The 14,624-nt window shown below is 52.0% G+C and overlaps 1 protein-coding gene across 1 annotated transcript in view; it reads right to left on the bottom strand.

The window, feature by feature from the left end:
- DAAM2 (dishevelled associated activator of morphogenesis 2) overlaps nucleotides 1-14,624 on the bottom strand; it is a 128,327-nt gene that overhangs the window by 5,577 nt on the left and 108,126 nt on the right. Inside the window, 8 exon segments of the mRNA XM_032463013.1 lie at nucleotides 799-906; nucleotides 1,091-1,259; nucleotides 5,214-5,302; nucleotides 5,403-5,509; nucleotides 7,173-7,257; nucleotides 8,436-8,542; nucleotides 9,572-9,598; nucleotides 11,928-12,035. Coding sequence (XP_032318904.1) covers nucleotides 799-906; nucleotides 1,091-1,259; nucleotides 5,214-5,302; nucleotides 5,403-5,509; nucleotides 7,173-7,257; nucleotides 8,436-8,542; nucleotides 9,572-9,598; nucleotides 11,928-12,035 — 800 coding nt within the window.

Below are 14,624 nucleotides of genomic sequence, written 5' to 3'. Positions count from 1 at the left end.
CATGTCACTTTCCCTCTGTGATCTGGTGGTGCTTCTTTAAAATAATAGGTGAAACTTACGTTCTCTAGATCCTTCCAGATCAGAAATGTCATGCTGTATACTAGAAGGTTTCTAACCCATGGCCTCTGGCTTGTGTTATTTTTTATTACCCTCAGGTAATGCTTATATGCTCTCAACGTGGTACCTTGGGTGCAGTAAGCATTTAATGTGTTAGCCATTTACGTCTGCGTCCCTGCTTCTATTGGAGATGCTTCTATCAGCCTAAGTATGTTCAGATCTGACTTCTTGTCTGTAGCAATGTCATTGGTGCTCTGCCCGTATCTCCTTGGACCATCCACTGCGGGGCACAGCCCTGACTTCTAACCACTGTTTTTTCTGGGGGCCAGAGCCCCCTCTGTCTGTACGCATGGCCAGAGTTAAGTTCCCCGACCCTAGACTGACAGGAGATGGTGTGTGATATCCCAAGGGGCAAGGGAGGTGGACAAGTGGAGTGAGTGTCCTCCACGATTGCCCAGACACCCCTGGAGAGATTAAGCTCTGACTGCCCACAGTGGGAATTGGCTTAACAGTGCTCCCCTTGGGCGTTCAGTCCTATCCCTGGTCACCTCCCCATTCCCGCCGGAGTTTCCTGGGAGAATCTCTGAAATGAGGATTTGCGAGCAAACAGCGTCTGTTCGGTTCTCCCAGAACAAACCCTGAGCCACACTGTTCATTCCTAGTCAGCCCAGAGTAGCCCTGAAAGAGGAAATGAGAGTGTGCGTGAGCTCAGGGAGAAGGAAGCCTCAGAGGGACCCTCACTTGACTTTGGCGGCGTCTGGAAGATGCTGCAGCTCCGAGGGCATGTTCAGGATGTCAGGGAAATGCTTCTCCAGGATCATAATCAGGTAGTGAAGCAGAGAGATATTTCTGTGGGTGAAAGTCAGGTCAGGGTTAGTACAGGGCCAAGGAAACTGAGAAGGAGGGTCGGGGGAAACTGGGGTGAGGTGTTAGGGAAAGGTGACAAATTCTGGATTGGAAATAGAGGAGCGCGGAGGAGGGGGAAGGCTAGAGCAGGGTGAGCTGGGGGCTACGGAAGCAGGCCAGGTCCCACCTGTCAATGCTAGACTTGGTGTCGGCGATCTTGTTGAGGCTGGCCACCCGGAACCCGTAGGCGCCCCCACGCTGCCCTTTGTTCATGAAGTTGCCAATGGCCAGGACGACTTCTAGCATCTGCCTTAGGCGCTTGCTGCGGATCAGCTCCCGGGAGGCCAGCAGGATGGCTGGGGGAGGTGGGACAGGTGAGAGCCCTGCAAACACTGGGCCCTTGAACCCAAGGCTGAGGCCACCACAAAGTCCAGGAAAGGGGTGGTCAAGTGTCTTCTGCTTCCGAGGGGCAGAGACTACCCCCTTCCCTGTGTCCCAGCAGAGGATGGCCCCCATACGGTCTGCCTCCAGAGGAAGCAGACAGACTCGCCTAAAGCCAATTCACCAAATAGCCCTTTCTCAAGATGTGCCAACTCTTCCTAAGACTGTATTTGAGAATGTATCTTTCCTTGCATATAAAGATTTTGAATGTATTCTTTTTATGGATAGATGCAAGAATATACAACTTTTTACTTTTTTAAACCTAGTGATTAAAATTTTAAATTTCAGCATTTTACATATACTATGGGACTGTTTCTGCCTCTTTTGAGGTGCTGAGTTTACTGATTTTCTTGGAAAGAAAAAATGAAGAGTTTGGGATTAACAGATACACATTACTATATATATAAAATGGGTAAACAACAGGGACCTACTGTATATAGCCCAGGGAACTATATTTAATTTCTTATAATAACACATAATGAAAAAATCTGAAAAAAAGTATATGTATAACTGAATCACTTTGCTATGCATGTGAAACTAACATTGTAAATCAACTATAGTTTAATAAACAAAATTTTTTTAAAATTGTTTTTCAAAAAGAATCAGGTAAAGAATAAAAAGAAAAATATAATTAGGAATGAAAATAGAAAATTGATGTAATACCATTTTACCTCTTGAATGGTTGAAACATTTAAGGATAGTTTGTCCACTGAATTAGGAAAAAAAATTCCGTCAATTAAAACATACCATCAATTGCAATGTTTTTATATTTTTGTTCTGTAAGATGATGGTGTTCTTTACAGTTGGTTTCTTACTTAGATTTGATTAAATAGGATACTTGACAGCCTGTTGAATATCATTTAAACTTTTTTCCCAACCTTCAGGCATTTAAAAACTACCTCCCCACAACAATGCCTTAAATGATAACCTTTGTTGGAAATACTAAGGCTCACAGCAACCACAGTGTCAGTAGTTCATTCTGATGTGAGTGCTCTGGTCCTTCCCCAGCTTTACGCATTTATGGTGGATGTGCTCAGTTGGGATACAAAGCCTACACTGAAAAACTGGCTCTAGTTATGAACTATGACTTGATTATTAAATGTGGTGATAAGGAGACCAAACCATTGTATTATGATCTTTGGCTTATGCCAAAGTGAACACTCCTTAAGAGGCTGCTATAAAGAGAAAATGAGAACTAGTAAACTAAAAGTTCACAAAAATATTCAAAAGCAATTAAAATAAGTAATTATTAAAAAATAAGCTGTAAAAAGTAAATAAGGCTTGTCAGTAGCTTTTAAAATTGAACATATGCATATTCTAAGACCTAACAGCTGCATTACTCTTGGGTTTTTGAAGGGTTTCTAGTTTGCTTTTTTTTTTTTTAAATTGCAAATAGATTAGTTAAGTATGGTATATTCATATAATGGAATAAAATGCAGCACTGAAAATAAATACCCCACTGCTGCCTGTAACAATGGGGTAACTTACAACCATCGTGCTGCACAAAAGACGGGCATAAAGTTATTCGTACTATATTATTCCATTTATAGAAAGTTACAGACAGACAAAAACTTTAGAGAGGAGGGAGTAATGGTTGAAGGGCAAAATATCTGAGAGGGGGACATGGAGAAGGGCTTCAGGGGACCGGAAGCATTCCATCTCTCGAGCTGGGTGTTGATTATATAGGTGTGCTCACTTCATGATAGTTCATGAAGTAGGACCCTTAGGGTTTGTGTACTTTTCTGTATGCATATTTCAATAACAAAATTTTTTAAAGTAAACTACTTACGAATGTATATTGCTTGGGATAGTTTTTCTAAGGTTGATCTGCTATTCGAAAAATTTGCAAAGGAATCCTGAAAATGCTAAAATGTTGGCAAAACAGGAAATGACAAGAGTTCAGAGGAAATCAGTGTAAATGGGAAAAACCCCATAGGCAGGGCAGACATACTAGATATATTCATCAGAATGATATATTCATGAATATATTCAAAGGAGTATGTTTACATTGGAAGCCACAGTCATCTTGATACTCAGTGAACGTATTCGTAATGAGAATCGGTAAATTTGGTATATTCAACGATGAACATTTCATGAGAAGAATATATTCATAGGACAATTGGTAAATTTGTCAGATTTGATGAATTGGCTTTTGGCAGATTAACCCAGAGGCCCTGCCTGGGGACAGAGGGGCGGTGGGGGCTGGTGTCCAGAGCTCTTGCACCAGCTGGGATAAGCCAAAGCTTAGCTCTTCCCGGAGCGTTTCCTGGGAGACCCAGGAGGAGGAACATGAGCCCTAAATCCCACGCAATCCTCATGCCTCCACCCCTAGTCAAGCCCCCTGAACTGATTCTGTAAAATACAACTTCAGCCACATCCTTCCAACTCCTGGAGGGAAGAGCCCTCCAGACCATTGGAGAACAGCGGCCGTTGCTACAGCAGAGCAACTGTTCCTTTCCTCAGTAGGTTATGCCATCCCGAACCTGTCTCACTCTTGCTGAGCTCGAGATTAAAGGTTGGCTCCTTCCTGAGCATCTACTGACCCAAGACACAAAAATCTTGAGTATGTGTCTTGGGCTGAACCCCTTTATCCATGCCTCGTGCCCCAAGGCAATCAGCAGCAGGACAAAGAAAGTTGTGCGAAAGTAAGGATTCACCCATCACCAGGGCAGAGGTGCCATCAGACCTGAGACCTGCAGAGTCACTGCTCAAGTCTTTCCTCCTCCCTCAGGCGCATTATCTATGATCACACACAGCCTGCAGTTGCCCGTGTCCGTGCACGTGTATGTGTACCCAGATTACAGAGAATGTCTGCCTCTAGCTCTGTCGTGCCCTGCCCTACCCCCAGAATCCTCCCAAAGCAGCTCGTCAAACTCCAGGAAGGACCATTCTCGGGACTGGGCATCCCAGGGAGTGCCGGCTGGCTGGGTGTCCAGCAGAGGGGGCCCATGCTCTGCTCTGCCCCTCGCCTGTGCCCCCAGCAACCTGGACACAGGCTCTCCTGTCCCACTCTTCTGATCCTGTTCTTGCCACAAATGAACCTCACAACCTCTCCTGCTTCTCCCCCTCCTGGGTCCTCATGGCTGCCTACACTCCTGACCACCTGCCTTTCCCCCAGTTCCCTGCCTGCATCCTCTGCCATCTCCACAGGCAGGTCCAGGGACATGCCCCCTGGGAAGCACTACAGGACAAGAGTGAAGGATGGATTTTGAAGAGTAACATCGGCATTCCAGTTCTACCACCTACCAGTAGCATGGCCTCAGGCAGCTAACATATCCCCATCATCGAGATGAAAGAACAGCCCCCACAGGGTTCTGAGGACCAAATGGGACCATCCGCGTGGACTGTGTTGACAGCGTGCTTGGCACATGGGTCTCATTTAATTACAAAGTTCTCATCCGAAAAAGGCCTGTGTAGGAGGGGTTCCCCAACCCAGAAAATCAGATGCCTCTGTGGATCACCTTGCCCAATTTCCTACTTTCTCAGGAGCCCACTCGTAAAATAGTGTGCCCAGAGGTCTTCCGTGAGCTTAGGCCCCGTCAAGCCAGGTAAAGACCGATGAGTTCAATACATGCCGAGAAATGTTTTGGGTGCTTACTACTATCACTGTTACAGCATCTCCGTCCCCTGCCAGGCAGATGTCAACAGATCCCTGCCTTGGAGAGCCTGTACACGTGCTAATATCAACAAGGGCACACACCTACAAAAATCATCCACTTACATTCTGTCCTTGACTTTGGTCTTGGGCAGGGGGAGGTAATCAAGAATAAGGAAGAAAAATTCCTCTGCCCCCATCCACTGACTCCCACTCCCTCCCCAAATGCCGCCCCACCCTGGGCCTCCTCCCCACGGCCCTCACTCAGCCCTACCTTCCACTTTGGGCTTGGCCTCAGCCAGCCGCTCCTGGAACTTCTTCTTGAAGAAGAGAGCCTGCAGCCGCTGCTGGTAGTGGTCGATCCTGCAGACAGGGCGAGCTGCATCGTGAGGTCGCCCCGTCCCCTGCCCCCTCCATAGCCTGCCTGCCCCTGCCCACTCCGCGCCAGGCCTGCTGCCCTGACCTGCTCATCTCATAGAGGAAGCGGTCTGCCCGGGCCATCCGCTCGATCTCATGCTTGTGCTCCTCCAGGAGGTCAATATCACTCTTCTCTGGGATGAACTTGAGGAGCTGCGAAGAGCAGGCAGAGGTCAGGAGACTGGGGAGAAGCTGACATGGGGGTACAGCACATGGAAGCCCATGCACTGACCAGTCTCAGGATGGGGAGGGCTCCCCTGAAAAGAGGTGCATCCTCACGTGGGTGCTTTATGCTTCATCTGCCCGAAGGGGACACAGGGCACCCAGCTCTAGACTTCTTTTTTTTTTTTTTTAATTTTTAAAATTGAGATACAACTTACATACAGAGAAATGCACCATTCTTAGGTGTACAGCTCAGTAGTTTTCTTTTTTTAGGTTTTTTTTTTTTTTAAATGGAAGTTGATATTGAACCCAGGACCTCGTGCATGCTAGGCACTCACTCTACCACTGAGGTATACCCTCCCCCCAATAATTTTCTTTTTAAACCAACTTTATTGAGGTATAATTTACATAAAATAAAATGCATCCATTTTAAATGTACAATTCAATGAGTTTTGACAAAACTATCCACCCACTGAACCACCATCCAGATTGAGATGCAGAAGATGCCCATCCCCCTGGAAGGGTCCCCTGTGCTACTTCAATAAGCCGAGCCACCCCTTCCCCAGCGTAGCCTCTCAACTGAACCCTATCACCTTACGTTAAATTTGGCCGCTCTTGGACTTCGTACAGATGGACTCACGCTGTATGTCCTCTCTGGTGTCTGGCTTCTTTTACTCAACATAATGTCTGAGACTCACGCAGGTTGTAGTCAGTACTGGTCGTTTGCTTTTTGTTCGCTGCTGAGCACAATTCTATCATGGAATGTCCCAGTCTGTGTGCTCACTTTCCTACTGATGGACAGTTGGGTTGTTCACTTTGGGAGTTTTATAAATAAAATTGCTGTAAGTAGTCTTGTGTACGCCTTACAGTCAGCATTTGTACTTGTTTCTGTACATCCAGGAGGGGGACTGCTGGGCAATAGGACAGGTGTGTGTCCTGCCAGAACGGTTGTACCAAATGAGAATTCCAGCTGCTTCACATCCCTGTCCACACCTGGCGCTGTCAGCCTTTTAAATTTTGGCTATTTAGGTGGGTGGATGGTGCTACCTCACTGTGATTTACCGTATTTCTCTGATGACTGACAGTACTGCATCAGTTGCAAATTCTCTTTCATGGAATACCGATTCAAGTCTTTCGCTTATTTTTAAATTGAGTTGTTTGCCATTTCCTCACTCCTTTGTGAAGTTCTTCATTCTGAATATGAGATCTTTGGGATCTATACATAAAGCGAAGATCTGCTAAGGTTTGGCTTTTCACTCGAGTAATAGTGCCTTTTGATGAACAGAGTTCTTAATTTTAATGTCCAGTTGATGGTGGTTTTTGTTTGGTGTTTGCTAGGTTTCTCTTGAAAGACACAAGAAACTGAGGTGGGAGAGATTGGGGAAGATATGGCTAAGGGTCACTGTGACGCTGGAATCACACCTCAGATCTCCCACCAGGGGGCCTCAATCCCCTGAAAAGACGCAGCCTTTCCTGGCCTCCCCTCAGAACTGTTGGTCCTGGGAAGTTTCCATAAACCTCTTCCTCATCTCTCCAGCTTCCAGCCTGATTTCTCCTTGACCTAGGAGTCTCAGTCTCCTTGGGGGCTGTCAGGAAGGGGTACGGCTGGCTGCCCCTAGTTTCGGCCCCTTCCCCGCCCCACTAGGGGCCTCACCTGCTCCAGCATGTCCTTAGCGAGGTCCTCCTGCTCGTCCATCTTCAAGATGGCCTGCCGGATCTCCTCATTAGAAAGCTTCAACCTGTGGCAAGACCGCAGCCTGTGAGCAGCCTGGCCTGGCCCCTCCGCTCAGGACAGACCCCAGATCTGCCCCTTCAGGAGCCAGAGCCCGGGCTTCTGTGCTGCCCCTCCGTGAGCGCGGGAGGACACCTGACGGCCCTCCCTCCTCAGCTCCCCTGCAGAGCCTCCTCGGGCTGGACCAACACGGCCCCTTCTGTAGCCCAGTCGTGAGATATCTTAGGCTCTAAACAGAGACAGGAGTCTCTGGTCTCCTGCTTGAGTAATGGATCGCAATATTTGGGAGTAAAGAGGCCATCTTCTGAGTAGACTGCAGCTGACGGGTTTCTGATCCTTCTCCTCATGCCTAAAACATCTACAGCATCTCTGCGGGAGGAAGGGACTGGGGGCAGGCCACTAAGAGGGCAGTTTTCTGCCTCCTTCGAGACAGAATAGCTCTTAGTCTTCCGACTGTGCCTCAGATCCTACGCAGCTGTTCCAGTACGTCTTGGCGTCTTGGCGTCTTGGCGTCCGGGCGAGGGAGAAGCAGCCCCCTACACACACACAGCCACACACCCGTCCCTCCAGATGCACACCCATTGGGAGCCCTGGGGAAGCAGAAGTCTCCCTCACTCTCAAGGGGGAGAAACTGAGGCCTGGGGCCTCGTGGAAGGAGATGGGGATGGATGTCCTGGGAAGGCTGGGGCAGCACTAAGAATAGCAGGAGAGGCGGTGCCCTCTGACCCCAGCTCAGGCGGGAGGCCCCACACAGAAGCTATGCTGTTAGCCCAGATACTGCCCTGTTTGTTCTGCAGCCGCGGGAAATGCTTGGGGGCTGAGATCATGCTGCTCTGTGGCCTAAGCCAAGCGGGGCCCTCCGTGGGCTTAGAGCAACTCCGCTGTCAGACACTGACCATGCTGGTCAGGGGCCCCGTGACCGGGGCAGCTTCCTGTCTGCACAGCCCTGCACGGTGCTCAACATGGGCTCTTGGGTCTAGATCAGTGGTTCCCCACCATTCCTGGAGGATAGCAGGGAGGCAAAGGGGAGGCCAGAGACGGCTCTCACTCCCTTCCTCTGCCGCCTCTCTTCCCAAGGCAGTCAGCCCCGTCTCAGGCCTCTGCTTCCTGGGGGAACCGCTCCCTCCCACCTGGGGCCTATCACCTGTCAAGGGGCAGGGGCTGAAGAGGCCGGCGAGCACATACTTGGAGAGAAGGATGATGCAGTTCTGTGCCCTCCTGCCGTCGATGACCGACAGCTCTTTGACCTTGCGCGAGGCCAGGTAGATGTCCTCGGTGGAGCCCAACTCTTTCTGCAAACGACAAGCCAAGTAGTAAAGGGGGGGGAGTGTTTTCCCCAATTCTCTTCTGCCTACCCCCCACCCCATGAGCCACCCCTGTACCAGCCAGGGAGTGCTCCTGATGTGGGAGGAAGAGAGAAAGGGGAAGAAAATGACGGAAGAGAGGAGGGGGTTAATGACGGACTCTAACAGGAGGCATCTGGGACTTCACCGTGGGCTAGACCCGGACGGGCGCTGAGTCACTTTGTTCTTAGAAAGTGCCCTCTCTGGGCAAACTAGAGAAGGAACTACTCGGAGAGAGGGGGCGTGACTGATTGCTATGGCTCTGGGCACTGGGATTTGATCTACCATGTCCCAGACAACCAGCCCCAACTCCTACCAGCCTGCCAGAGAACCTCCCCAAGCTTATGATGAGAATGGTTCCGAGTGCCTGTGAGGCCACGGTTCCTGGACTCCTGGGGACTTGAGGCACAGCCCAGCGTGCCCAGGGCAGGGCACCCACAAGTTCAGAGGTGGGGGAAACTGAGGCAGAATTGCATGCCAAGTTCTCTCCTCGGGGGTTCTAGCAAGCAATTCCCAAGAAATCAAAGATTCCCCTGCTTCCTGTTGGGCCCCTGGTAAGGTAGACAGGAGGCCAGTTCTGGCTTTGGTCGGGGGGGCCCTCCAAGTACATGCTCCATCTTGGCCACCTCCTGGGGCTGCCACTCACATCACTGTCTTTGTGAACTGTGCCCCTGGAATTGTGCAGTGCCCAGCCTGCGCAGTCTTACAGGATGGGCCTGGCAGGTAAGATAATAGATCTAGAAGCTTTCTCCCTACTCCAGTAGACATTCACCTCCATTGCAGGCAGGGGTCTGCTTGCATCACCTCCTTTCCCTACATTTCTTTCTCTTTGGGAACCCTCCCTGATGCCACCCTGTAGAGATGGGCAATAAGGTAGAAGGTGGAATGAATAAGCCCTCTCCTTTGGGCCCAGTAAAGGGCTGCCGCCCAGGACTGTGGTTAAAAGTTGGGGTGTCTAGAGCCCCAAGAGTGACTCACCTGCTGGGAAGGATTAGTTATCAGCTCCTAGGCAGGTAGCAGCCACAGCCAATGGAGAATTAAACATGCACAACGTTAGCCAAGAGGTTTGGGGACCCAAGAACAGTAGGAAAGACATGGGGACCCCTCCGCATCTACTCTGTCTGCCCCACCCCAATAGGCCCCCCATGGTTGGAGATGGAGACCCGCGAGTAGCACTGAGCAGGAGCTGCTTCCAGCAGACATGCACGCACAGAGAAGGCAGACCAAGCGGAGAGCAGGCCGCATCTCCTGCATGCCCTGCACCCAGCGGGACCACCACGCTCAGTCGGACCAAGCCCTTAAGCTCCCCTCAGGCCTTGGCTGCAATTCTTCCCACTCCTCTGCTGGGAATCTGCCCAGAAGGCAAAGGGCACTCCTGCACCCCTGGATAACTTCACCTTTCAAAATGGGAGGAGACACAACCACAACTGGACTTGAGCTGGAAGCACCTGAAAGCTGCATTCATTGAGACAAAAGCAAGCAGGGGTCCCTGAACTTTCCTCCTTGCCCTTTGCCCCTTGTCTGTCTGTCGATCTCTAAGGGAGCTGACGGGCAGAGCCCACTCCCGGTTCTCCCTTCCTGACCCGGATGGGGCTGAAGTCATTGACTCAGAACCCACACAGAGGGAAGATCACGGTTCATATGGGCGTCCCTGGCACAGGCACCCAGGACCCCAAGACAGACAGAGGAGGTGACCGGGGCAACACAGCCTCTGGGATCTCTCCAGCCGTGCTGCTGTGAATTCAGCATCCCAGTGTCTGGGTGGCCCATGGAGGGACAGTCTGGGTGAGCCCAGCTCTGAGACAGGGTGCTGGACTGGTGGGCTCAGAGATGCGATGGGGGGACAGGACCAACTTAACTCTTCTCCATTCACCAAACTGGGAGGCCCCATTCAGCTTGTCCTAAACCCCAGTGTCCTTTCTCCACTGGTCCCCGTTATAGCCCTACCTCAGGGCCCTGGACACTGGGTGGGACAGGCTAGAACCCTGGCCTGGAGGAAGACTCTCAAAATAGGAGAAGGCGTGTGATTGCCCAGGCCTGATACTCCCCGGTGCCTACTCCCTCCACCTCTGGCCCCCTGATGCACACGGGCACCCCGAGCTCAGAAGAACTTGCCACTCCAGCCAGGCCTCAGCTGGGCCTTGGCCGTGACAGCCTGACATGGGCACGGGGCTAAAAGTGCTTCCTGGAATTAGGGGTGAAAAATCAGATGCCCAGAGCACCTCGTCTGGTTTTTCTAGAATCCAAAGGCAGGGCCAGAGCCCCGCCCCGCCCCCACCTGCTGGGCCAGTCCCCCAGGAGCAGTCCCCCGTGCCCTCAGTCCTGTCTGCCGGCAGGAGGCGTCGTTCACAGCGGCAGGCTTGGCAGAAAGCAGCGGGGAGGCCGGCCACGACAGGGAGCCGCTGCCCAGGGTCCGGGAGGGCACAGGCACCCGGGGAAGCCCTCAGGGCCAGAGCCCCGGGCCCAGCGCAGAAAACACAGAAGAAAATAGTACAACCAGAGAGGAACCCCCCCCCGGGAGGCGGGGCAAAGAGAGTGCAAACACCCTGGGGCCTCAGGGCTGGCCATGCCCAAACTGCACGTGGGAGGAAGGCCGCCAGGCCCGCAAGGCAGACTCCTGGGCCCTCGCATTCACCGGAGGATGAGACAGGAGAATTGACATTTTTGGCCAGCCCAGCAAAATTGACATTTTGCTGCCTTGGGAATGCCCTGTGTTCTGCCATCAACCCCACTCCCCTCCTGCCACGGGAGAGCAGGCTTACTGGTCAGCCTGGGTGCTCAGTGTCTGCAGAGCCAAGCCCGGGGCCCCTCCTGGCCTGCCCGGCCCCTGCCTCAACCCCAACGGGACCAGAAGCAACTTTCAACCTTCTGTGAAATATTAGCATCCTCCACTCGACTGATTCATGAGGGTACTGGGAAATGAGAATGTAGTGGAGGACGTGGCTGAAAAGTTATGCCTTCTAGGTATAGTTCCTAGGTCCTGGGGCCAGAGAAAGAGCAAGGTCAGCGTGGCCAAACCCCGCCACCCCACCTCAGTGCTCCAGGGCCAAAGGGAGAAATGGGCAAGATACCCTTGCATCACTTGATGTGTAAATACAAACTAATACAATCGGATGTCTCCCCCTGTGCACTGCACCCCAATTCTTATCTACGTCCCAGCAAGAACAGGGTACCTGATAAATAATAAAATCATTCAGTCCAGGTGGAAGGGAGGGAGGGAGGGAGAGAAGAAGGGAGGGAGGGAGGGAGGGAGGGGCTGAGGGTGGAGTTCAAGGGTGCATGTGAAGTCAAGACGAAGTCAGGACTCAAGATGCTGGAGGGGGTAGGGTCTTACCTGGTGCCTCTGATAAGCTGAAAACATTTTTTCAAAGTCCTCTAGGTCCAGAATCCGAAATACCTGCATGTCATCAATCTCATTCCATACGGTGCCAGGGACACGTTCCTAAGATTCAGGGAAGGGAGGAGACCCCATGGTTGACCCAACTCCTTCATTATGGAGACGTCGATGCGTCCCTACCCCACCTGTGTCCCAGCTGCGCGGACGCCAGCAGCCAGGCTCTCGGGTCTTCAGAAAGGGGTTGATTTCTCCCCTCTAACCTCCACCTGTCTCCTCAATACTCTGCCCCAGGGTAGAGGCCAGAGATAACCTCCCTCTCCTCCCCTTCACACAGGACCGCATGTAAGCGTGTTCCAGAGACCAGCGGGAGCGCTGGAGTGATGGGAGGGCAAGTATGCAAGGGGGTACAAAACCCCTTCCAGAAAAAACAAACCAACCCAGTGTTCTCAGAGCGCATTCCCTGAAGGCCGGGGTTGGCTGGAATCACGGGGAGAAGGGTGCCCACACAGACTTGAGACCCTCAAATCCTCGGTGCTGACTGTATTTCCTGTATCTGACATGGTCATTTTCACTCCCAGGGGTCTTCCTCTCACGTTCCCAGATTCCCAGAAATTGGACAGATGCCAAAGGCTGGGATATCCTGGCCCTTTTGTTGGGTGCCCAAGCCAGCAAGACTCTGCTGCAAGTGCCCTCTGGTCAGACAGGGAAGGGCCCGCATCCCTCCTGATGGGAATGGGCCCAGGGGTTACGTTCCCAGGTCTCTCAGCAGAGGCACTGCCTGCCTCTGTGCAGGACCCCTGCTCTGAAGCCCCCCCCCCCCGCCCCCGCCACCAGGGATCTGGGGAAGAGCTCTTAGCCACGCCCTAGTGGTCCTGTAACACCCCAGTAACAGCTTAGAAGGCCGAGAGGAGAGTCCCCCTCCCAGGAACCCTCACCTCATCCGAGCTTGGCTGTCCTTTAAAATGGAACCTCCCACCTCCCTCTGCCCCCTCGGCCCTCCAGCTCCCCCTCCACACGGCTTGGAGAGAGAAGCATACCTTTCGCTCACTTCTGTTTTCTTAAACTCTGGAAAGGGGAGGCTAGGCCAGAGCAGGGGGGTGGGGACATTCCTGCGGCCTTCCTCAGGCCAGGGACCCTCTTGTGGAATGCCGGGCTGGGAAGCTCCAAGCAGCAAGGGATACAGGCAATTGGCCAAGCCCAACACAGATGCATTCTTTTCACGGCAGAAACAACCCCTGTGTGTGCGCACACGTGTGTGCACAGGAGCACACGTGGGGTAGGGGAGGGGACCAGGGAGAGGAGCCCGGCTCCTGGAAGGGGTACGTGGGAGGCAGAGAGAAGATGGGAAGGGGAATTGAATCGGGGAAGGCGCAGGAGGGCCACCTTGACTCATCCGCCACCTGAATTCAGGCCTGGGGTGGGCGGCAGGGGTGGGGGAGGCCCAGAGGTGAAGCTTCCCTCTGCTCTTATTCTTGGTGGCGCTGGAAGCACAGAGCTGATGGTCAACATGGGGAAGAGCTTCCCATGAAGATGGACGGAGGAGCCAGGCTCCCCTCACTGCTTCCCAAACTCTCCCTCCCCCACGTGTGTTCGCCAGGAGGACTTGGGACTCTTCATCGGGGGGCAGCTGAGGTCTGGAGCCCGAGAGCAGCACGTCATTCCTCGTCCCCATCACGTCCTAACCCTCACCAAGTCACCTGATGCGCCCGCCCTTCGTACAATTATTCTCGAATTTAATTTTTACATCACTCTGGCCAAGACTCCGCCACTCCCAGTGTAGATTCCTGGGGCTTCTGCTTCCCTAGAGACAAACTTCACAGGCCAGGGAAATCTTTCTCAAAAACATTTCATTATGTTTCCCTCCTCGAGCATTTGGGGTCAGATTGAGGTCCCCACTGGCCTGGTCACTAAGGGGGGCTCTTCTCTCCCCTCATCCCATGAAAGGAAACCGAGTCTCAGTCATGCTTCCCAGACTGAGTTGAAGTGAGGATGAAGTGAGCTAATGTACTGGGAGCACACAGGGCGATGCCACTAACAACAACTAACCTAATATTATTGTTATTAAGGCTTTCTGTGTGTCAGTCACTGTTCCCAATACTTTGTATGTATTAAGCCAGTCCTCACAACAATCCTTTGACGTGGCTGTGGTCATTACCCCCATTTTACAGACTGGGAAACTGAAGCCCAAAGGAGGAAATAACCTGAACTTGGTCTGGCACCTAAAAGCTTGGGGCAGGGCTCACAGGCTCACAGACACGGCTCGGCGCCCCCACCCCGCCCCCGCCGTGGACAGCGCTGACAAGCGCCCGCGCTGCGTGTCCTGTCAAGCCCGTGCTTCCCAGCCTGGGAATGAGGCTTAGCCTGGCTCTGGGTCCCCGAGGGACTGATACAGGCTTTATTATCACCGGACCCCAGAGAAAATTCTAAGCACAGAGTTCTTTAGGACAAAAATATTACAAAAATAGTGGGTGCCTTGTTTGTCTCCCTTAACGGTGCGTCTTAGTGGTTGAGGTGCCTCATTAACCCTTCAAGACGTGTTGAAAACCTCAGGTTCTAAGGTGTACACTCAGGAGGCAAAAAGCATTATTTCTTTTTTAACCACAATCTGAAATTACTATTCCTGATCATGAACAATGAAAATTACACAATACACAGCCTACGGCCTTCGGTTCTGCAGAGCTGTCTGCATCCTCA

The sequence above is a fragment of the Camelus ferus genome, chromosome 20 (assembly GCF_009834535.1).
Source record: "Camelus ferus isolate YT-003-E chromosome 20, BCGSAC_Cfer_1.0, whole genome shotgun sequence".
Classification (NCBI taxonomy): domain Eukaryota; kingdom Metazoa; phylum Chordata; class Mammalia; order Artiodactyla; family Camelidae; genus Camelus; species Camelus ferus.
The sequence above is the reverse complement of the archived record's forward strand: the minus strand, read 5'-3'. Positions and strand labels throughout refer to the sequence as shown.